The sequence below is a fragment of the Genypterus blacodes genome, unplaced genomic scaffold (genome assembly GCF_046128005.1).
Source record: "Genypterus blacodes isolate CSIRO-AG114 ecotype Tasmania unplaced genomic scaffold, CSIRO-AGI_Gbla_v1 ptg000037l_1, whole genome shotgun sequence".
NCBI classification, from domain to species: domain Eukaryota; kingdom Metazoa; phylum Chordata; class Actinopteri; order Ophidiiformes; family Ophidiidae; genus Genypterus; species Genypterus blacodes.
In genome coordinates this window covers 4,408,028-4,431,141 of record NW_027466850.1, presented here as the reverse complement: position 1 = coordinate 4,431,141, position 23,114 = coordinate 4,408,028, and the positions used below count along the sequence as shown (strand labels likewise).

General features: G+C 39.3%; 2 protein-coding genes across 4 annotated transcripts in view; one reads left to right on the top strand and one right to left on the bottom strand.

Moving 5' to 3' along the window:
- Nucleotides 1–2,410: 2,410 nt before the first annotated feature.
- On the bottom strand, nt 2,411–12,009 carry LOC142996441 (uncharacterized). Of its 3 annotated transcripts, XM_076147444.1 has the most exons (8): nt 11,881–12,009; nt 10,872–11,180; nt 10,118–10,441; nt 9,550–9,855; nt 8,920–9,033; nt 8,644–8,736; nt 8,125–8,180; nt 6,859–7,788 (listed from the first exon to the last, which is right to left on the bottom strand). In XM_076147444.1, exons 1-8 carry the CDS (start codon nt 11,918–11,920, stop codon nt 7,714–7,716), a joined length of 1,317 nt encoding a protein of 438 aa, XP_076003559.1. In that variant the 5' UTR covers nt 11,921–12,009; the 3' UTR covers nt 6,859–7,713. The 3 variants fall into 3 exon arrangements, with proteins under 3 accessions (XP_076003560.1, XP_076003559.1, XP_076003561.1); XM_076147446.1 differs by lacking the exon at nt 9,550–9,855; XM_076147445.1 differs by lacking the exons at nt 6,859–7,788; nt 8,125–8,180; nt 8,644–8,736; nt 8,920–9,033 and adding an exon at nt 2,411–2,668.
- Nucleotides 12,010–18,255: 6,246 nt separating this feature from the next.
- The window catches only part of angpt4 (angiopoietin 4), a 42,913-nt gene continuing 38,054 nt past the window's right edge, over nt 18,256–23,114 (top strand). Inside the window, exon 1 of the mRNA XM_076147443.1 lies at nt 18,256–19,313. Coding sequence (XP_076003558.1) covers nt 18,927–19,313 — 387 coding nt within the window. The 5' untranslated portion in view covers nt 18,256–18,926. The remainder of the gene's footprint in view (nt 19,314–23,114) is intronic.

The following is a 23,114-nucleotide window of genomic DNA, read 5'->3' as shown; positions in this document are numbered from 1 at the left end:
GACATTTGACAAGAATAATCAGGGCTGCACACATTTCTTAGCCTTGTATTAAAATGAAAAGCAGTGGTTTTATGCTGGTTTGTGTTCCAAGTGCCTCTTTCATTTCACCACAATTAGAAAATGATGTTTGTTGTTCTGCTTCAGGTAGATATGGGATATGTGGCCCTGATGATGACGACACATGACAGATGATTTGACGTGGTTTGTGATGCAAAATTAAGTGATTAAGTGTGTAAGCAATCTTCTGAATGTCAGAATGTGGCGGGAGGCAGTGGCTCAGTGGGTAGTGCTTCCGCTTTGGAACTGGAGGGTCGCTGGTTCGAGCCCCTGCCGAGGTGCCCCTGAGCAAGGCACTGAACCCTCAATTGCTCCCCCCTCTGCGAAGGGTGGTAATGTAATGTAAGTCGCTTTGGATAAAAGCGTCTGCCAAATGATCGTAATGTAATGTACTTTGTGAAAGTCGTGTGTGTCAAACAGGAACTTGCTCTATGTTGTACTTATCTAAAGAGCAGGATGTGACAGCGCACAAGTAATCAAAACAGATCTGTGCACAAGTAATCAAAACAGATCTGTCAGAGACCTGGTATTACGTTTACTAGAGAGAAGGCATAAACAGTGGTTTTAAAAGCTGAGCAAGGTTTTCCATTCACACTGATGGAGCAAAATTAAAGCAAAGGTTTTTTTACAGAAGAAATTTTTCTTGACAAATCTGACTTAAATATAATATTTTTATTTTTCAGACAATGAATAATGGACTTATAACTATCAGGTGTGGAATGAAATGAATTTACATGGTTTGGATGATAACTGTTTTTTTCACACAGTGACAACACAATAAAAGAGAAGTTTATCTGCAACAATGTAACTTTGTCCGTGGCTCAGAGAGAAACATTCACAAAGTCTGAAGTACTTACTGCTTTTTCATATCATAACAAAAAAATACTAATATGCATAAACATATTTAAATGTGTATATATTATACTTTTTAAACCATGAGCTTCATTTGAATTAAAAAACAAAACAAAAAAACAATCTAAATGGATTAATAAAAGGCTTGGCCTTAAAAAGGTATGAGGTCACCCAGAGAGCTGAACTTGTCGTCATGGCTGCCGAGGCTTGTCGATGGTCTGGTAGAGCGGCTCCTCAGCAGGTCTGGGTGAGTAATTGGCTGTAGAGGCCAAAGAATACTCACAGGCAGAGGGACTCGGTTTTCTTGTGCCACCGTCCGCTTTGTCAGGGCGGTTTGGGAAACTGACGGTGGAATATTGAAGAAAGGCAGAAGGGTTTGTGGGAAGGTTTGCAGTAGCTTAAATGGAGGTCATAGCAGTTCCCGACTCTGGCTGTTGGGGGCGCTCCTCAATCTCCTCATATATGTAGCCGTCCTTCCAGAGAAAAGCACAAAATAGATTAGTTTGTAAATATAAACACTTCATGGTTACATCACCAAGGACCATCTGACAAATGCATGTAATGTAATGTAATGTAAATGCCTCTTTCTCCTTGAACAAGGTCCAATTAGTTCAGTACATAACCCACATCCAATGAAGGAAGTAAAGATGTTTAACCATCTAAAATCTCAACTAATTGAGAAATTGTGTCATTGTTCTACAAAATATTCTGCACTTTATTTTTTCCGTCATACACACACACACACATTCTCTCTCTCTCTTTCTCTCTCTCTCTCTCTCTCTCTCACACACACACACACACACACACACACACACACACACACACACACACACACACAAACCCGCAATACCTCTTTGCTTCTGTTCAGTGTTTCTCCATTTCCTCTGTTTTTTGAGGAAATAAATCCTAGCAGAAAAAAAGGAGAAAGTGTGAGAAATTGAAAAAAGTGAAGTAAACAGGAAAGAGTATTTTAGTTTTGCATTTCATCAACATTGAAACCTCCTTGATGCAGTACTAGTGTGCACACTGAGTGAGACCAGGACACTGCAGCTGTTACTTCTCAGATGCTGGACTCAGCATGGAGGAAGGTCACTTAAAATATGTTACATGATGCCAACATGTTACAGAAGTGAAGGACTAACCAACATAAAGATGTAAATGTGTCAGATTGGGTTATTTTTATTTGAATTCAGATTTTCATAGCTCCCTTCACTCCATTGCCAAATATTTAAACTTAACGAAAAACATTTAGAGGCACAGATGTATCACACAGGGAGAGAATGTTTGTGTGTGTGTGTGTGTGTGTGTGTGTGTGTGTGTGTGTGTGTGTGTGTGTGTGTGTTTCATGTTAGGTAACACATGTTCTTACGTTTGTAGGTGAGGACCATAATAAGGAGAAGGAGAAGGAGAAGCAGCAGCAGAACTCGACAGATGGCCACAATGTTGGTTACCCAAGATCCATCTGCATGATAAAACCCACATCATTAACATTATTCTTTAATTCCAACTTTATTTAAACCACTGTTAATGTCAACATGCAACATTTACACAAATTCCTGTATCACAGAAGTTCTGATGGTGAACCCTACCAAAACAGAGTAGCATCTAGTTCCTTCTCTTTAGATATGAGACAGATCATTCTTACTATAACTGTCATCAGAGCCAAGATCTGGAGAAACGGGAGAAGTGGCAGCTGTTGGATATGAGGATGAGGATGATGAGGAGGATATTACAGATGGTGTTACTGTGTGTGGTGATTCTGAAAGGGAACAGAAGTGTATGTAAGGTTAGAATGATAATAATATATAAAGTGTTAATTAATATAACAATAAACTAAAAAGGTCTCAATAAAGTAAATGATTGAAAATAAAAAACAAACAAGTGAAATTAGGGACACCATCTGCCCAAACTGACCAGCTGGACCCTAACATTTATTTTTGTTATCATTGCAACATTTTCTTTTATTTCTCTACTAACAAACTAACAAAGCAACCTTTATTGAGAAAAAACTATTGTGTCCTATTATAGATTATCATTGGGTGACATCTGGTTTGGATCGATACAACAATCTGGATCTGGGAGTTGGAAATGTGTTGTGATTAGAGCTGTGTCAGATAAGAGCTGCGTGACAGTAACATATGTATGACATATAATCACAAAGTGAAGGGGTCGGAATACCGCACTGTAGTTTTATAAGTCCTGGTTAAAATGTGAATTAAAAATGTGTTACTATGGATGATTTGTTTGTGTTCTTTCCTTACCTTGAACTCTCAGTGAGATTTTTTGGATTGTGGCACGGTGACCTCCTCTGAACACCACTCCACACCAATAATCCCCAGCATGCTGTTTGGTTACGTTACTGATGGTTAGGTTGAAGTCATTGCTTGAGCTTTCGAGTGCAAAACCCTTTTTGTTTGTAGAGACAGTTGTTGATGATGTTATTGATAAAATGTCCTCGCAGACTGTTTCGGTCTCTTTGCAGAAAAACATCCCAGTGGCCTTAAATTCTCTTCCAGGACGTTTGCATGTGATGCCTGTTTTAGCTGTTCGATAGGAAATTTGAGTCGACGGGTCTTGGCAGCCATTTTTGGCTGTAAATACAAAAAAAGTAACAATTATAATACTTATACCCCATATTACTATACTGTACTCATAATGACTAGGTGATAAAACAGAGGAAAATGCTGCGGAATATTTGTTTGGGAAGAAAAATGGATTTGGGAAACTTTGGAACAATGGCACCATTCTCTGCATGTATGATTCATGAGATCAGTGATGTTCTGGAGGTCTGTTGCTGAATAACAAACAGGGAGCAGCACTAATGCTCCTGGTGATCCAGCCTACCAGCAGCAATGGAATGGCCACATTCATATCACAGCACATACTGTATCTATATTGATTTGAATGTTATACCAGTTGTACCGCCTGCCCATTCTTTTAGAGATAAATGTATTTGTGTGATGGCTATTCTGTAAACCTTGTAGTAGGAATGAATTTAGAATACAAGTAAATGTTTCTTACCTTTTTCCAATTCCACTTTCACAGAGCACTCCCTGTTACTTTTCTTTTCACTAAAACTGCACTTGTATTTATCTTCTTTTTGGGTGGATTTTTTGATGGCCACTCTGAGTTTTCTTTCCCTTGAATCATTGAACAGGTAGAAGCTATTCTTTTTTTCCCAGACATCTGTTTGGGTGCTGAATGTTGTTGGCCTTTTTGGTGATAATGAGATTCCTTGAGTTGTTTCAGTTATTTTATATGCACAAATGAATTCAACCCATCCTCCGGGGCATCCCTTCACTTCTATCTCTTTAGAGGAGACATCAAAACCTGCAGGTCAGACAAAAAGCAAAATGTGCACAAAGGAAGTCAGGAAGTGAAACACGCACGCACGCACGCACGCACACACGCACGCACGCATGCATACAAACACACACACACACATTGAGCTGCTGTTAGCATCTGTTGGCATAGGCACCACCATTCACTGACACTAACACACATACACACTTTTTTTGTGTGTATGCGTGTATGTGTGTGTGATTTGTATGGTTATCATGGCTAACCAAAACAAGGCCTAATGACATCCCAACCTGAGACAACCATTTCGCAATCCACTAATCCCATAGACGTGGCAAAAAGTGTTCATACCAGTAAAGTAAAAAAAAAAACAAATCGGCAAAATTTTCTCTGAAATAAGTTGAAACCGATAAAATAATTAGTATCCACTGTACTTTAATTTAATTTAATAGATCACACTTTGCTTTAGGATTGTAGTGATATTTCAGGATGGCTATTTTATTTTTTATTAATATCACAGGTGTCTTAAATCATAATCAGTTATTTTTAAGAAGTGAGAGAGATTTGATAATGAGCTTTTTGACTATTGTTTCTTTTGTGTAACTTGTTAGATAGTTAGGCACAGTATTGTTCTGCTGTAACACTGCTACACAAATACTATTGTAGGCTATCTGACTCAAAAGGGCTGCTTCTTACCTGTTGTCAGGGTGAAGATGAGTGTAAGAATGAGCTTCATTTGATTGGTCTTGGTTGCTGAGATCCTACGTGAATATGAAGAATCTGCTCCAGCAGGTACGTGCAGGTTTCTCTTGTCAGCAGTTGATTTATACTATCTCATGTTAACATCTCATCGCATCACTGTCTTTCCTGTGTTTTATATTTAGAACCGAGAAAAAAAAACCCCTATTCATTTCCTTCCTCTTCTATGTCTGTAATTTTTCTTACATATCGCCTTCTTCTGTACTTTGCTGCTTGTCTGGTGGGAATAAATAACTGAAGAAAGCAACTGTTATCATCTCTAAAGACAGCAAACACAGATTGTATATCATAGTCATTATTTGACTTAATTGAAATAAAGGGATTGTATTTACAGCAGCAGATTGTGTTTCTGTACAGCTCCTCAATGCAATATGAAGGATGTAGAGGAAAATATGTCAGAAAGGAAGTGAGACTTTGTGTTATAAGGTTCTATATGGCAAACTCATGGGTGTCATACTTTAAAAAGCCAAATGAGCGAGTTCAGCTAGATGAAGTTGATAGGGATCTCAAAATGAGTCTGGAGGCAGACGATACAAAGGTAATGATTTTATTCATGCTTAAAGGGAAGGACAGGTGTTTTTTTCTCAACAACTAGAGGGCACTGTATCTCCTGCAGTCAGATCCATGACTGAGGGAGAACTGGAAACAAACCTTTTCAATGTTTCACTGTACCAGGACATACTTTGTAACATGTACCTATCTAGAAGCTGCCTGACAGTAACTGTTTCTGTTTAGATTACATCACTGATGATACATCTTTTACTGTCCATGACTTATTGTGTATTACATCATTACATCACCGACTATACCAAACATAGCCTTACAAATACCGGACAGGATATCATCCAACCACAGGCCTCTGTATTTACCTAACTACAGTGAGAAATAGCAACAGTACCCACAAGGACAGATAGACTGACAAGACATACAGTCATAAAGAATGGAATTAACTGTGAAATGTTGAATCATATGAAATTTGTTACACATTCTCAATGGTTCCTATGTTTTTGAAGGATTACTAAAAGGATGATATGGGAGAATTGTTGATAAGGGACATTTCAACATCTCTGCTAACACAGCAGATGGAGCAGTTGTGAATGGGGAGATCAGGGTTTGAGAAGCAGGAAGAGTTGCGTCGCTCAGCTATGCGCGCTGTCGCCGCCCTGCTGGCCGTGCCCGAGGTGGAGAGGAGCCCCAGCATGGCTGACTTTGCCAACTCAATTCAGAACGAATGCGGACATGGTGTCCATCTACCAAAGCATCCAGGGAGGGGAGGGTGGGGGCTTAGCTCCCATAGACAGCATGGATATGAGTTAGACTTGGATGATAGAAGGGATATTTTATTTGTTTTTTTATTGACAGGTGCAGTGGATAAAAGTGAAATAAACCTCTCACTCCATCATTTGGATTTTGTGGATGTTAGTTTACGTCCATGCAAAGACATTTGACAAGAATAATCAGGGCTGCACACATTTCTTAGCCTTGTATTAAAATGAAAAGCAGTGGTTTTATGCTGGTTTGTGTTCCAAGTGCCTCTTTCATTTCACCACAATTAGAAAATGATGTTTGTTGTTCTGCTTCAGGTAGATATGGGATATGTGGCCCTGATGATGACGACACATGACAGATGATTTGACGTGGTTTGTGATGCAAAATTAAGTGATTAAGTGTGTAAGCAATCTTCTGAATGTCAGAATGTGGCGGGAGGCAGTGGCTCAGTGGGTAGTGCTTCCGCTTTGGAACTGGAGGGTCGCTGGTTCGAGCCCCTGCCGAGGTGCCCCTGAGCAAGGCACTGAACCCTCAATTGCTCCCCCCTCTGCGAAGGGTGGTAATGTAATGTAAGTCGCTTTGGATAAAAGCGTCTGCCAAATGATCGTAATGTAATGTAGTTTGTGAAAGTCGTGTGCGTCAAACAGGAACTTGCTCTATGTTGTACTTATCTAAAGAGCAGGATGTGACAGCGCACAAGTAATCAAAACAGATCTGTGCACAAGTAATCAAAACAGATCTGTCAGAGACCTGGTATTACGTTTACTAGAGAGAAGGCATAAACAGTGGTTTTAAAAGCTGAGCAAGGTTTTCCATTCACACTGATGGAGCAAAATTAAAGCAAAGGTTTTTTTACAGAAGAAATTTTTCTTGACAAATCTGACTTAAATATAATATTTTTATTTTTCAGACAATGAATAATGGACTTATAACTATCAGGTGTGGAATGAAATGAATTTACATGGTTTGGATGATAACTGTTTTTTTCACACAGTGCCAACACAATAAAAGAGAAGTTTATCTGCAACAATGTAACTTTGTCCGTGGCTCAGAGAGAAACATTCACAAAGTCTGAAGTACTTACTGCTTTTTCATATCATAACAAAAAAATACTAATATGCATAAACATATTTAAATGTGTATATACAATACTTTTAAACCATGAGCTACATTTGAATTAAAAAACAAAACAAAAAAACAATCTAAATGGATTAATAAAAGGCTTGGCCTTAAAAAGGTATGAGGTCACCCAGAGAGCTGAACTTGTCGTCATGGCTGCTGAGGCTTGTCGATGGTCTGGTAGAGCGGCTCCTCAGCAGGTCTGGATGAGTAATTGGCTGTAGAGGCCAAAGAATACTCACAGGCAGAGGGACTCGGTTTTCTTGTGCCACCGTCCGCTTTGTCAGGGCGGTTTGGGAAACTGATGGTGGAATATTGAAGAAAGGCAGAAGGGTTTGTGGGAAGGTTTGCAGTAGCTTAAATGGAGGTCATAGCAGTTCCCGACTCTGGCTGTTGGGGGCGCTCCTCAATCTCCTCATATATGTAGCCGTCCTTCCAGAGAAAAGCACAAAATAGATTAGTTTGTAAATATAAACGCTTCATGGTTACATCACCAAGGACCATCTGACAAATGCCTCTTTCTCCTTGAACAAGGTCCAATTAGTTCAGTACATAACCCACATCCAATGAAGGAAGTAAAGATGTTTAACCATCTAAAATCTCAACTAATTGAGAAATTGTGTCATTGTTCTACAAAATATTCTGCACTTTATTTTTTCCGTCATACACACACACACACATTCTCTCTCTCTCTCTCTCTCTCTCTCACACACACACACACACACACACACACACACACACACACACACACACACAAACCCGCAATACCTCTTTGCTTCTGTTCAGTGTTTCTCCATTTCCTCTGTTTTTTGAGGAAATAAATCCTAGCAGAAAAAAAGGAGAAAATGTGAGAAATTGAAAAAAGTGAAGTAAACATGAAAGAGTATTTTAGTTTTGCATTTCATCAACATTGAAACCTCCTTGATGCAGTACTAGTGTGCACACTGAGTGAGACCAGGACATTGCAGCTGTTACTTCTCAGATGCTGGACTCAGCATGGAGGAAGGTCACTTAAAATATGTTACATGATGCCAACATGTTACAGAAGTGAAGGACTAACCAACATAAAGATGTAAATGTGCCAGATTGGGTTATTTTTATTTGAATTCAGATTTTCATAGCTCCCTTCACTCCATTGCCAAATATTTAAACTTAACGAAAAACATTTAGAGGCACAGATGTATCACACAGGGAGAGAATGTTTGTGTGTGTGTGTGTGTGTGTGTGTGTGTGTGTGTGTGTGTGTGTGTGTGTGTGTGTTTCATGTTAGGTAACACATGTTCTTACGTTTGTAGGTGAGGACCATAATAAGGAGAAGGAGAAGGAGAAGCAGCAGCAGAACTCGACAGATGGCCACAATGTTGGTTACCCAAGATCCATCTGCATGATAAAACCCACATCATTAACATTATTCTTTAATTCCAACTTTATTTAAACCACTGTTAATGTCAACATGCAACATTTACACAAATTCCTGTATCACAGAAGTTCTGATGGTGAACCCTACCAAAACAGAGTAGCATCTAGTTCCTTCTCTTTAGATATGAGACAGATCATTCTTACTATAACTGTACTCAGAGCCAAGATCTGGAGAAACGGGAGATGTGGCAGCTGTTGGATATGAGGATGAGGATGATGAGGAGGATATTACAGATGGTGTTGATGTGTGTGGTGATTCTGAAAGGGAACAGAAGTGTATGTAAGGTTAGAATGATAATAATATATAAAGTGTTAATTAATATAACAATAAACTAAAAAGGTCTCAATAAAGTAAATGATTGAAAATAAAAAACAAACAAGTGAAATTAGGGACACCATCTGCCCAAACTGACCAGCTGGACCCTAACATTTATTTTTGTTATCATTGCAACATTTTCTTTTATTTCTCTACTAACATACTAACAAAGCAACCTTTATTGAGAAAAAACTATTGTGTCCTATTATAGATTATCATTGGGTGACATCTGGTTTGGATCGATATAACAATCTGGATCTGGGAGTTGGAAATGTGTTGTGATTAGAGCTGTGTCAGATAAGAGCTGCGTGACAGTAACATATGTATGACATATAATCACAAAGTGAAGGGGTCGGAATACCGCACTGTAGTTTTATAAGTCCTGGTTAAAATGTGAATTAAAAATGTGTTACTATGTGAGAAAGGGCCAAGAAAATAAAAGTAATGTGTCCACCTACCTACTATCATCACTAACATGTGGTAGAATGTGCGGCTGGAGTCAGCGCTTTCACCACCACACCAGTATGTCCCAGAGTCTTCTCTTGTAACGTCTCTCACAGATATGGTGATATTAGGTTTGACACGAGCCTCCTTCATTTCAAATCTGGTAGTGTTGATCGGGTTCTTTGTCGTTGTTAGATGTTGACATGTAAACGGATCATCTCCCTTACAGATGAACTTGAAGTCAGATGTGACACGTTTATATTCACACCAGTATATGAGATTCTGTCCAGCAGGGAGACGTCTTGTGAAATTTCTGATATCTGTAAATAATATATAGATTAAAGGGACTTGACCCTTGGGGAATATGATAATAATCACGAGCAACTTGAGATTTCTGAATTCAGTTTTCCAATCAGTCAAGCAAAATATAATGGTCTACAGAATCAAAAGCAGCTGTGAGATTGTTATAGATGTATTTCCACCTACAGACCTAGGACCTTAATATCCAGATTTAAAAAGATTACAATAAAAAAAGACTGAATCATTTGTACTATGGATGATTTGTTTGTGTTCTTTCCTTACCTTCAACTCTCAGTGAGATTTTTTGGATTGTGGCACGGTGACCTCCTCTGAACACCACTCCACACCAATAATCCCCAGCATGCTGTTTGGTTACGTTACTGATGGTTAGGTTGAAGTCATTGCTTGAGCTTTCGAGTGCAAAACCCTTTTTGTTTGTAGAGACAGTTGTTGATGATGTTGTTGATAAAATGTCCTCGCAGACTGTTTCGGTCTCTTTGCAGAAAAACATCCCAGTGGCGTTCCTTCCAGGATGTTTGCATGTGATGCCTGTTTTAGCTGTTCGATAGGCAATTTGAGTCGACGGGTCTTGGCAGCCATTTTTGGCTGTAAATACAAAAAAAGTAACAATTATAATACTTATACCCCATATTACTATACTGTACTCATAATGACTAGGTGATAAAACAGAGGAAAATGCTGCGGAATATTTGTTTGGGAAGAAAAATGGATTTGGGAAACTTTGGAACAATGGCACCATTCTCTGCATGTATGATTCATGAGATCAGTGATGTTCTGGAGGTCTGTTGCTGAATAACAAACAGGGAGCAGCACTAATGCTCCTGGTGATCCAGCCTACCAGCAGCAATGGAATGGCCACATTCATATCACAGCACATACTGTATCTATATTGATTTGAATATTATACCAGTTGTACCGCCTGCCCATTCTTTTAGAGATAAATGTATTTGTGTGATGGCTATTCTGTAAACCTGATAGTAGGAATGAATTTAGAATACAAGTAAATGTTTCTTACCTTTTATCAATTCCACTTTCACAGAGCGCTCCCTGTTACTTTTCTTTTCACTAAAACTGCACTTGTATTTATCTTCTTTTTGGGTGGATTTTTTGAAGGCCACTCTCAGTTTTCTTTCCCTTGAATCATTGAACAGGTAGAAGCTTTTCTTTTTTTCCCAGACATCTGTTTGGGTGCTGAATGTTGTTGGCCCTTTTGGTGATAATGAGATTCCTTGAGTTGTTTCAGTTATTTTATATGCACAAATGAATTCAACCCATCCTCCGGGGCATCCCTTCACTTCTATCTCTTCAGAGGAGACATCAAAACCTGCAGGTCAGACAAAAAGCAAAATGTGCACAAAGGAAGTCAGGAAGTGAAACACGCACGCACGCACGCACGCACGCACGCACGCACGCACACACGCATACATACACACACACACACACACACACACACATTGAGCTGCTGTTAATGTAACTTTCATTTTTTAATCTGTTGGCATAGGCACCACCATTCACTGACACTAACACACATACACACTTTTTTTGTGTGTATGCGTGTATGTGTGTGTGATTTGTATGGTTATCATGGCTAACCAAAACAAGGCCTAATGACATCCCAACCTGAGACAACCATTTCGCAATCCACTAATCCCATAGACGTGGCAAAAAGTGTTGATACCAGTAAAGTAAAAAAAAAAAACAAATCGGCAAAATTTTCTCTGAAATAAGTTGAAACCGATAAAATAATTAGTATCCACTGTACTTTAATTTAATTTAATAGATCACACTTTGCTTTAGGATTGTAGTGATATTTCAGGATGGCTATTTTATTTTTTATTAATATCACAGGTGTCATAAATCATAATCAGTTATTTTTAAGAAGTGAGAGAGATTTGATAATGAGCTTTTTGGCTATTGTTTCTTTTGTGTAACTTGTTAGATAGTTAGGCACAGTATTGTTCTGCTGTAACACTGCTACACAAATACTATTGTAGGCTTTCTGACTCAAAAGGGCTGCTTCTTACCTGTTGTCAGGGTGAAGATGAGTGTAAGAATGAGCTTCATTTGATTGGTCTTGGTTGCTGAGATCCTACGTGAATATGAAGAATCTGCTCCAGCAGGTACGTGCAGGTTTCTCTTGTCAGCAGTTGATTTATACTTTCTCATGTTAACATCTCATCGCATCACTGTCTTTCCTGTGTTTTCAGAACTGAAAAACCCCCCCCTCCTCATTTCCTTCCTCTTCTATGTCTGTAATTTTTCTTACATATCGCCTTCTTCTGTACTTTGCTGCTTGTCTGGTGGGAATAAATAACTGAAGAAAGCAACTGTTATCATCTCTAAAGACAGCAAACACAAATTGTATATCATAGTCATTATTTGACTTAATTGAAATAAAGGGATTGTATTTACAGCAGCAGATTGTGTTTCTGTACAGCTCCTCAATGCAATATGAAGGATGTAGAGGAAAATATGTCAGAAAGGAAGTGAGACTTTGTGTTATAAGGTTCTATATGGCAAACTCATGGGTGTCATACTTTAAAAAGCCAAATGAGCGAGTTCAGCTAGATGAAGTTGATAGGGATCTCAAAATGAGTCTGGAGGCAGACGATACAAAGGTAATGATTTTATTCATGCTTAAAGGGAAGGACAGGTGTTTTTTTCTCAACAACTAGAGGGCACTGTATCTCCTGCAGTCAGATCCATGACTGAGGGAGAACTGGAAACAAACCTTTTCAATGTTTCACTGTACCAGGACATACTTTGTAACATGTACCTATCTAGAAGCTGCCTGACAGTAAGTGTTTCTGTTTAGATTACATCACTGATGATACATCTTTTACTGTCCGTGACTTATTGTGTATTACATCATTACATCACCGACTATACCAAACATAGCCTTACAAATACCGAACAGGATATCATCCAACCACAGGCTGAATGGAATTAATTGTGAAATGTTGGATCATGTGAAATTTGTTACACATTCTCAATGGTTCCTAAGGTTTTAAAGGATTACAAAAAGGATGATATGGGAGAATTGTTGACAAGGGACATTTCAACCTCTCTGCTAATAAGCAGATGCAGTAGTTGTGAATGGGGAGTTCAGGGAGGTGTGTGTCCTAAAGTTTGATTTAATTTATGACGTGAAGTACCGACCCCTCTTCTTCACTATCTCAGAGCTCAGACTCAGAAGCTGATTATGAGTCCTCAAGTTCTCTACACTGTATATTCATGTGCACAGGATTCAAACAGAGTATCTGGAGCAACCCTAGCCTGGCATGGGAGGCAAACCCAGGACCTTCTTGCTGTGAGTCAATAGTTACCAACTATCTCTTTCATGTCCTTGTACATGAGAGAGGTGCAACCATAAATCCATTCAGTGCTCTCTTAAGAACAGTACTTGACTAAATATACTTACTTGCGTCCAACAGATTGTGCGCACAAGAAAGGCCTCATGCTGACCTCCATACTCCTTCACATTGTGTTGCTTGTGTTGAAATCTACAATTTAAGGCCATCTTTCACAACAAATAACACAGATCATTTTTCCTGACAATCCTCTGGGTATCTTGGCAGTGTGTACTGGGAGGGACACACATCTTATTTCACAAAACACTAATGGGTTTTGGCCAATGCTGTGGGTGTAGAGTCTGATAACATACATCAGTCGCTCCAAGTGAAACACTGAACAATGGCTGAGTATGTGTTTATGGTTTATGAGTGGGGTTTGATATCGACGTGACTGTCAGCCAATCTTGAGAGAAAACACAGATAAGATAGAGATTTTATATGGTTAGGAATCTGTAGTACAAATGAGCTCTCTCTTCAACACACACACACACACGCTCGGACACCCACATTCCCGTGGGCACGTATGTACGTAGGCGGACGCGCGCACTCACACACAGAAGTGATTAGTGTTTATAAAGATTGTAGAGATGTGTGTGATCTGCGATTTGCTATCTCTGACTTGCTGTTGAGAGGAACATTTACAGGGTGGATTAAGGGAAAGCTGAAGTCTCTCCTTTGGTCATAAACTGTTTATGATGTTGATTAATTTGTTTTGTATAATTCCAGAGGTGCTCTAATTTCACTTCCAGATGTTTGTCATGTGTAAATGTTTTGGACAACATAAAACAACTGTAATTTAATTTAGCTCTCTCTGTGGATGTGTTATCGGTCAGTTGTTTGCTAACATGAAGAAACCAAATCTTTGTTGGGTTTTGTTTTTTTCTTCTTCTCTCAGTTCAGATTTGGGTCACATTCATATGTCGCAGATGTGATAATATGTGATGCTCTGGCTTTGGGTGGTGGATTTCATATCAAATTAGCCTTTTTAGCTTTTTATGTGTGTGTGATGACATTATCCCCTTAAAAATATAATTATGTTTATCATAAGTTGTGTTTGTTATCACCAGAAAGCCTTCTCCACCCTGAACTGCGATGCAAGAGACCCAACCATTCCAATTCTAATTAAATGAGCTTTTTCGATATGCAAAATGTCTATTGAGAAAATGCTCTACTGATCCTCAGAAAAAAAATTGGCCTCATATTTGACGCTTTGCCAAAATGCCGGATGATAAAAGTGGAAAAGTGGGCAATGACCTTAACGTTGTAAAGATATGAAACATGTGAGCGGCTGTTTTTATAGCCCAGATGTGTTGGAGGAGGACAATTCTTTACTGTGAGCTTTGATGGATGAGGGTTAATGTTACAGTGCAGTTAGGGGAGTTGCAGTGTGTTTACTTAGGGATTTAAAAGCCTGTCAGTAACCACAACCTGCTGCTGATTCCTATGCAACACTCAAACACACCCCCTCACATGTCCATACCTAACAGCTGATTGGCCCACAACATGGATTGATGATGTGTAATTGGTTGATAATGTAGTACATCCTGTGATGTTTCATTTTCAAATGCCACTATAGCAGGTAGAAAAGTTGAGTATTCCTCCTTAGTCAAGTGTTTTTATTTCATTAATTCACTTGCAGAGCCTTTCAGTGTTCATAGCTGCTCTTATCAGGTTTTGAGTTACTCTTGTAATACAGTGAGAATGAGAACGATAACACAGTATAAACATAATCAGGCCTAATGGTGGGAAATCTCCTTCCATTTTTGCCGAGCTTTTTAGATCTCCCAAAAGCCGAAGCCTTTTAGGATATACAATATCTTTTTTTAAGTAATGATGTGTTGTTACTCCCACAGTGAAAGCATTCTTGTCTCTTTTCCATTATGCTCTGACGTGATTACTTAACACAATGCTGTACATTAACTCTGAGGCAGTTTGATTAAATAAAACACATTACCTCTTTAAGAAATGCGGAAAGTGATGAAACTAGACCCGTAAGTGAAGTCTGAAGATGTGCAGTGCTTAAAATGCAAACACTCTTTAAACTGCTAAATATAATCAGATTTTAATGGAAGTTATTTTGTGATGAATTGTGTGTGTGTGGAGTTTGTACTTTTTCCTCTTGGATTCTTATTTGTGTTTCGAAATTTCCTAATATGAACTTTCAATAACTGACGTATGCTGACGTCCGCACCTCTGGGTAATTAATACGTTGACCTGCAACAAATCTTCACCAATAAATTTCTGCTTTGAAACAGCAGTAAGCACCCATAATGTTGCTGAATGTTACTAATGAACAAAAGTCCTTGGACGAACTGAAGGAATACAAAAAGATCAAAACCCATCCTAATGTCCTGACTGTTCAGATAAAAAGCTCTGCTGAGAGTCAGATATCTACGGCCAAGAATTTTAAGCACTAAGTTAATCGAATCACTGCTCAGTTTGTCTTTGGGTCGCTTCCTACAAAATGATGAATTGTGTCTTCAATTCCTTTTAGTCTTTTTTCTAGAAGTCTAAAAACCTCAACAAACATGATTGAATGTTCATAATCAAAGTTTAGAATAAGCACTTAGTCTAAAAGATAAACAGATGACATTGACATGGACAAAAATTTGTTAGATAGAAGTTTTCAGCTCCCAGACAAACAGAAAATGTTAAACTTGACTGCAGTTAGATATGTACAAATTCGTGGCCAGTTTTGGTCAAAACATAAAAAAACATAAAAGGCCTTGCAGGCATGAACATGGAAAACAATTTAACTAAGCCCCCCATTCATTCTGCAGGAGTCTACATAAGTCAATACCTTTCCATTTGGTATGAGCTGGTCCTGAATATTTTAAATTGCTGTCCTATTGACTATTTTGCAAAGTACTAAGCAATTGCCTTTGTCATGCCTGCTCTCGTGTTTTGGATTTGGAGAAATGGCATTCAAACGTTTCGTGAAAAACCGAGTCTCCAAATAGCAAAATTCCCATCATTGGCATGAGTCAAAGTTCAAACAAGTAGAAATGGGCAAAAGAGGAAGAAACATAGAGCTGAATTCAAATCCTGGAATAAAAGCACTCATCCTCATCCTTGTGTTGGTTCCCACAGAGGGAAGGTGAAAGGGTTCACGACTCGTGTGCCCTGTTATTCCCAATATCAGCCTGAGTAGAAGAAACTAGAAACACCATCATGCAGGACACAGAAGTGGAGCATATAGAGATAACTCACTTTATGTCACGTTGGCACCTTAAAAGTTCCAGAGTGTGTGAGCCCTAGTGGCACTATAGAGCTTTGGTTTGATGTACGAGCTTTATAGTCTCTTGTTCCATCCGCAAGTGAACGCACACTACAGGCACATAGATGTGATAGATCTCTGGAGACGTTTTTGCATGCCCCTTTGTCAGATGATGCATAACAGCATGCATGTACGCAGGCTGGTTGGCTTCATCTGACTTCATAGCAGAGAACTATCTCAATTAATTTTGGAGCAGGAACACCAGCTCTATGTGCTGCAGCTCTGTGCTCCAGACTCGCTCTGTTCCCTTCTGTTCCCATGAGAATGATCTTCATTTGGGGCAAAAGCCATTTGCTCTGTAACCTTTCTGCTTTCCCCCAAAGGACCAATTCACCAACGTTCAGCAAGGGGTCTGGTCTGGTCGAATGTCTGAGCAGAGCAGTGATAGCAGACTGAGGTGAGGCCTCCTGAAATAAGACTGAATTATGTCAAAACAATAAGACAATAAGAGTTTTTGTCTTTGTACTTTGTGACCAGCAGAGGATGGACATAATGAGTGGGAGGCTCACTTTATCCCATAGATTCCTGGTGCTGGTGCAGCGACAAGGACTCGATTCCACTGCTGACTTCCCACGCATGGACTTGGCCAATTGTCACCATAGGAATGCATGACCAAGCCACAGATACTTCTGTAGGGAAGCAAACCTAGAGTTTTACCCCTGTGCCACCCGCATTACCCTTGAGTTGTATCTTTGATTTGTTTCTTGATGTGTCGTAGTGAGTAGCTAGCTAATAAGTAGCTATGTTGATATGGACACAGAGGTCTGTTCTTAGACATGAGACCAAATCAAGTGTGAATAAATGTATGTTTATGTTGGACATCGGCACCAAATCAAAACCATCAGAAGTTTCTGCAAATTGTAGCAAAACACATTTCCATTTTCATCACGAGTATTGGCTTGGGCCCCGTCTTTAGCCAGAATAAGCTTAGACTGATTACAGTCTTAGTCAGACCGTGGCATGTGTTCACATGATCCTATCTTAGACTGACAAATGGTCTTAGTTTGGCAAAAATTGTGCTATTGCGGTTCTAAATGTATGTAAATGTAGATAATGACAATTCACTTGTACACTGCAGATTGAACAGCAGCAGGACAGAGGGGTTGAAAAGGTAAACCATGTGCCTTGGCCCAATAATCTCCCATGATGCCCCTGAGCGTGACAATGCTAAGAAGGGACAGTAAAATGTCTAGCTTCCAGTTGCTGACTCAGTATGAATGACCATACAAGGCATCAAGATTCCCCTCAAAACTGAAAGAGAGGTCAGGAGAGAAGACTAGAGCTGCACAGAGAGCAACACTGCCCGTCTTCATCTCACGTTTCAACTGGCCATTGTTTGTTGTAAATCTTTTGCTTTCTTAAAACAAGTTCTGTCTTATTACAAACTATGCATCAACGTATACAAAACGTGCCTTTAAATTATCTTTTTTGCACCCTTTTTTTCTCATCTTTCCTCTGCTGCTCTACAAAATGTTCTAATTATTTTTCTCACAATGTTTGCTTATTTCTCTTATCTGCCTGTCTCACCCTCTCCTACTTTCTCAATTTTCCCTCTTTCATCTGCCTCTTCTCATTCTTCCTTTCATTCTTCCCTCCTTATTTTGCCTCTCACTCCACAAATAGACAGAGTACTCAAATAGACCTCCCTCATGTGCCCCTCTCTCCCTCCACTCCTCCCTCTCTCTCTCCCTCTCCCTCTCCCTCTCTACTGTCTCCTCCTCCTCCTCCTCTCTCATTCCTCGTTTTCTCAGCCAGTCCCAGATAAGAAGGGGGCTGAAGTGCTTCTCTCTGGCCACTTCTGAAACTGGAGCCAAGAGAGAAGGATGGGAGGGGGAAAAAGTCAAATATCCTTCTTTTTAAATATTTTTTTTGATTTTTGAAGATTGAGAGGCAGTATTTTTATTTTATTTACATGCACATTTAGCATGTCCGTTTTCCTTATTCTCTCACTGCAAACTTTCTTTTAAATATTTTCATTTTCTTTCGTAACCCTTATTTGTTATCACACTTTAAAGCCATTTTAATACTGTTTCCTTCATCAGCCTCTCTCTTTCTCAATTTTATTTTCTTTTATTTTGGAAGTGTCTGAGCAGGAAGAAGAAAACAAACCTTCATCCAAACTAAATCCTCATAGACAAAGAGAGTCACAAAGAGAAGACAAAATTAAGAGGGAAGACGAAACTAACAAAAAGAAACATAAGACGATGGATGAAACATTTTGACTGCTGCTTCCTTTGTACATCTTCATTGTAGCTGTGTGATGAGGAGACAATGTGAGATTGTGCAACAGAGGTCACCTTCTAGATTTGCATTTTAAAAAAGATACCCACAAGAGACATCATCTTCAAGCACAACAATTGCATTGGGATCAAAGTTTGAGGGTTCTTCTGGCCCCTTTTGCATTGAGACAAGACATTTTGGAGCAGGTGGACGAAGCATCATGAAAGGTTCACATCTGAGCCGGAGTTTGCTGGTGCTTCTGCTGCTGGGGACATGGGCAGTGATTGCTGGTGCAGCCGGTGTTACGAGTGCAGAGCGAGGAGGAGCTGGAAGAAGCCAGAGAAGAGGTGGAAGTGGAGGAGGCTCAGAGAAGAGAAGGAAGTTTCACCGCATCCAACATGGCCAGTGCAGCTACACCTTCATCCTCCCTGAGTTGGATGGATGTCAGGGTGGAGGACCACTGTATCAATCAGAAGGATATGGTGGCTCTCGTGTCGGGGCAAGTGTGGTACAGAGGGATGCACCGCCAATAGACAGCGAATGGTCAGCTCAGAAACTGCAGCAACTGGAGAGCACGATGGAGAACAACACACACTGGTTACAGAAGGTAAGGGATGAACCACTTTTTCTCTTTTCCCTCCTGTTTGGATAGTGGAAGACAACAAAATCAAAAGAGTGAATAGGACGTGAATTAGATGAATTGGACTGAAGTTGGACCACAGAAGTGAACATAAACATAAAATGTTTTATTAAACCTAGACTAGTTTTTGTCTTGGTCAGCCTCGGTGAGGGTATGAGCTCTAACAAGCTCCCTTCTAATGTAGTTGATTGATGGAGTTTCATAGTTTGACCTGGAATGAGTGGCAGCTGGTTTCAATCAGCACTGAGCATTTCATCTACAAATTAATGGTTCCATCTGTGGAATGAGCAGACCTGTGACTCTGCACATTGTACAGTGACACTCATTGTAACAATACCACTTCTACCACTACTACTTCTACTACTACTACTACTACACTACTTCATATGAACCTATTTCTATGTGCAAAATTCTGATTGAAAGTCAGCAATATCTCTGTAGCTTTGTCTTTGTCGTTGATGCTCAGTTGCTGAGTTGTGTTGCTTGTTTGTGCTGTGCATTATGCTGATTGAGCAATAAATAAAAAGTTCCCACATATAAAGATCCACAAGACAACAATACTGCTAAAATGAAATCCACGATAACTCTGAATACTCAAGAATGGTTTTGTGGAATATTTGCATATTGTATATAGTTTGGGATATGCTGCTGTTACAAGTTAAAAGATGCTACACTCGTAGTCTGTTTGCATAGTAGGTTCATAGTCTGTAGGAATGTTAAATTATGTAATGAGGTGAAAAAGATCAGGAGTTCAGGTCAGGAGGAATTGATTAAAACCATAAAGTTGTGTAAAACTGTTCAAATATGTCGTGTTTAATATGGTTTACATGCGTGAACGACATTTTGATATTGGATTGTTTACTTTATTCGTTGTTGCTTAATTCAAGATGTAAAAGTGTTCATCGGTGATCTACAAAATAGTCCTAATCTGATAGCCTGGGATCGATTGCTTTAGTCTCCGCCCCCCGTACCTGGGCAGCGGTTTCCCTCATTGGAGTGATGCAGCACTAATTGAGGAATCGTCACCATCCTCCCGTGATGACAGGTATGTTGTCGATGGAAACGGAGTAAAGTGACTGTAATAATGTACTAACATGTTCATAGTGTTTAAGTAACATTTAGAGTAAGAGAGCTAAGTTTAGTAGACTGTAGCAATAGGTGTGTGTGTGTGTGAGAGAGAGCAGCCTGTAGTGTAGCCGCCATTTTGTGTTAACTGTATGTATACATTTTATAAAATTGGAACTGTTACTTGTATATTGTTTCTGGTGCACTTCAGTTTGGGACCTTAATAGTTTGTTGAATTTTGTGGCAGTTTACTGAGCTTAAGCTACTTTGTGCTTGACAGTAATAATTGAGAAAGTATTAAGTTTGTTTCCGTGAACCACTATATGCTTCTGTAACTGGAATGGGGTTGGTACTTTCTACAAAAGTACTTATTTGCTGTAGATATTTTCACTTATAAAATGTACTATTTTTGTAAAATTCATTGTAGTAAAGTACTAATAGAGGGACCATCACAATGTTCCCTCTCTTTCTCTCTATAACTATATAGGTATATTGTAAATTAATCTAGTCTTCATTACATCTTATGTTAGATTTACATTGACTCATTTCTTATCACGGTTTTATTTAAAGCAACATTATTTATGACATTTAAATACCACACAAGACAGGATCCACTCCAGAGAGAACTTCTACATTATCTATTCATTTATATGACTGACAGACAGTTTGAGCCGTGCAGCAGTGATCAAAGATAGATTTATGATGAGGACTAATATATTGGCCTCCACTGTAGACGGACCAGAGCGCCCTCCTGGGATTTGTGGTTCTTATCTGTGCTGTCTCCTGAGAGTGAAACCATCCAGTGTGACAGCTGTCAATGTGCACAATATGCATGAATCTGTGTGTGGGGACTCCACATTCATCATCATTAAAATCATTTAAATGTTACAGACGATTAAGAGCCACAGTCAAGCATGAATAGTACTTCCTCTTCACCAAGCCAAGAGCCCATACGAATCATAATTCTTTTGAAATGTTGGCACACACACATGAAATCTGACACGTAAATGATCTGTAGGAAAGAAAACGTTGCAAACTCTCAGATCTTAATGAAGCTTGAACTGATAATGATGCAGCAACTGTACCAACGCCTGTATAGATGTCTGAGCTGCCACTTTATACGCTCAATAATAGAACACAGTAGTACACTAATAGAGAATTGCGTAGACAGGCTACACCCTCTACATTGCATCATTGCTATGTGTCGTGTTACTGTAAAATTCAGGTTTTGACTGGGATTTTAGGGAACCTGGAAATAACCTCCCACCTGATACAGCCATCACACTTTATTGCAAGGTATACAAAGGGTTGGGGAGAAATCTAAACACTATAATCAGATCTCCTTATCTTTACAGCTTGATTAACTCTGATTTCCATTGATACTTTGCATGGTCTTTGATACATTCCAGCGCAAATGGAGCGAGTAAGAATTTCATTATTTTTGCTGCCCACCAAAGTTGATCCTGTATGGGAAATCTGTTTTCTGCTCTGTGTGGCAGAGAAAATGAAGGAGGGATTGAATTACTTAGTGGAAAGATTTTAATCTGCACACAGTGTGAATTCAGAGTGGTGCTTCACTGAGATTACACCACAGAGGTTTAACTGTCTTTAACAAGCCTCTGTGTGTGTGTGTGTGTGTGTGTGTGTGTGTGTGTGTGTGTGTGTTTGTGAGTATATGTGTATGACAGTGTGTGTATTAATGTGTGGATGAGCGCATGCAAGCATTTGTGTGTGTGTGTGTGTGTGTGTCTGTGTGTGTGTTCTTGTATTTACCACCCACACTGTTAAATCTCAGAGGAGATGTGGGTCATGTCCATAGCTGAGGTCTGCAGCACCCCAACAGGATAGAGAGGGTTGGCCTTTGACTTTTCACATTCTGAGTTCAGTCAGGGTCAGACATCAGTATCTAGACGCTCTCTGGCACCAAAACATCAACACCACGCTTGTCTCTCAGTATTTAATTCAATTAAGATAACAACTATAAATCTTCTCGTATGGGGGGGGGGCGCAAAAAACTTCTGATCTATATAAGGGGGTGCGAAAGAAAAAGTTTGGGAACCACTGATTTAGTTGATACTCTTTATTTATTTATTTATTATTTACTTAAATGTTAAGTGTTTAATGATAAATATCTCTTTTTAGATCTTATAGATAAAAATAGAGCTTATTTGAGGTTGTTTTTTGTTAGAAAAATCAAAGTTTGTGACTATTGCTTTAGTTATAAAAATGAATTCACGCACCTAAGTGAATTAATTCACAATAAAGATCGCAACAGTGAAAACTTTTCATCATTTCCCCACTCAGACGACTGCAGAGGCCCTGTGAGGCCAAACTGCAGCGGTTTGGTGGTTTTAGAGGGAGTCTGACTGTAAACAGCAGTAAGTGAGGTAGTTAACAGGGGGGCTTGTTTAGGGTTCTGCCAAATGACTGACTTCAAATGGAGCTGAGAGTGAGAGAGAGAGTGAGACGGAGAAAGAGAGAGAAAGAGAGAGAGACCAGTGTGGTTAGACACAGAGTTGCTTTGATGTGGTCTGAGGTTATGTTGATGAATTGAATTCAGAGAGACAAAGCAGGAGAAACAGCAGAGTCAAACAATGAGAGAGTTGTACAGTGTTTAAGTTAGCTGTTACATTTTCTTATAATTAGTGGCTTTAAGACTGAGAAGAAGATGTATTCCCTCAAAAAGAATGGTTTACTTTTCAC

Bases quoted from the DNA above. Each gene is read 5' to 3' on its own strand.
- LOC142996441 (XM_076147444.1), bottom strand. From the start codon at position 11,920: ATGAAGCTCATTCTTACACTCATCTTCACCCTGACAACAG. The intron at 11,181-11,880 runs GTAAGAAGCAGC...TCTGACCTGCAG, and splicing joins CATCTTCACCCTGACAACAG to GTTTTGATGTCTCCTCTGAA. The intron at 7,789-8,124 runs GTATTGCGGGTT...TTTCTCTGGAAG, and splicing joins CACTGAACAGAAGCAAAGAG to GACGGCTACATATATGAGGA.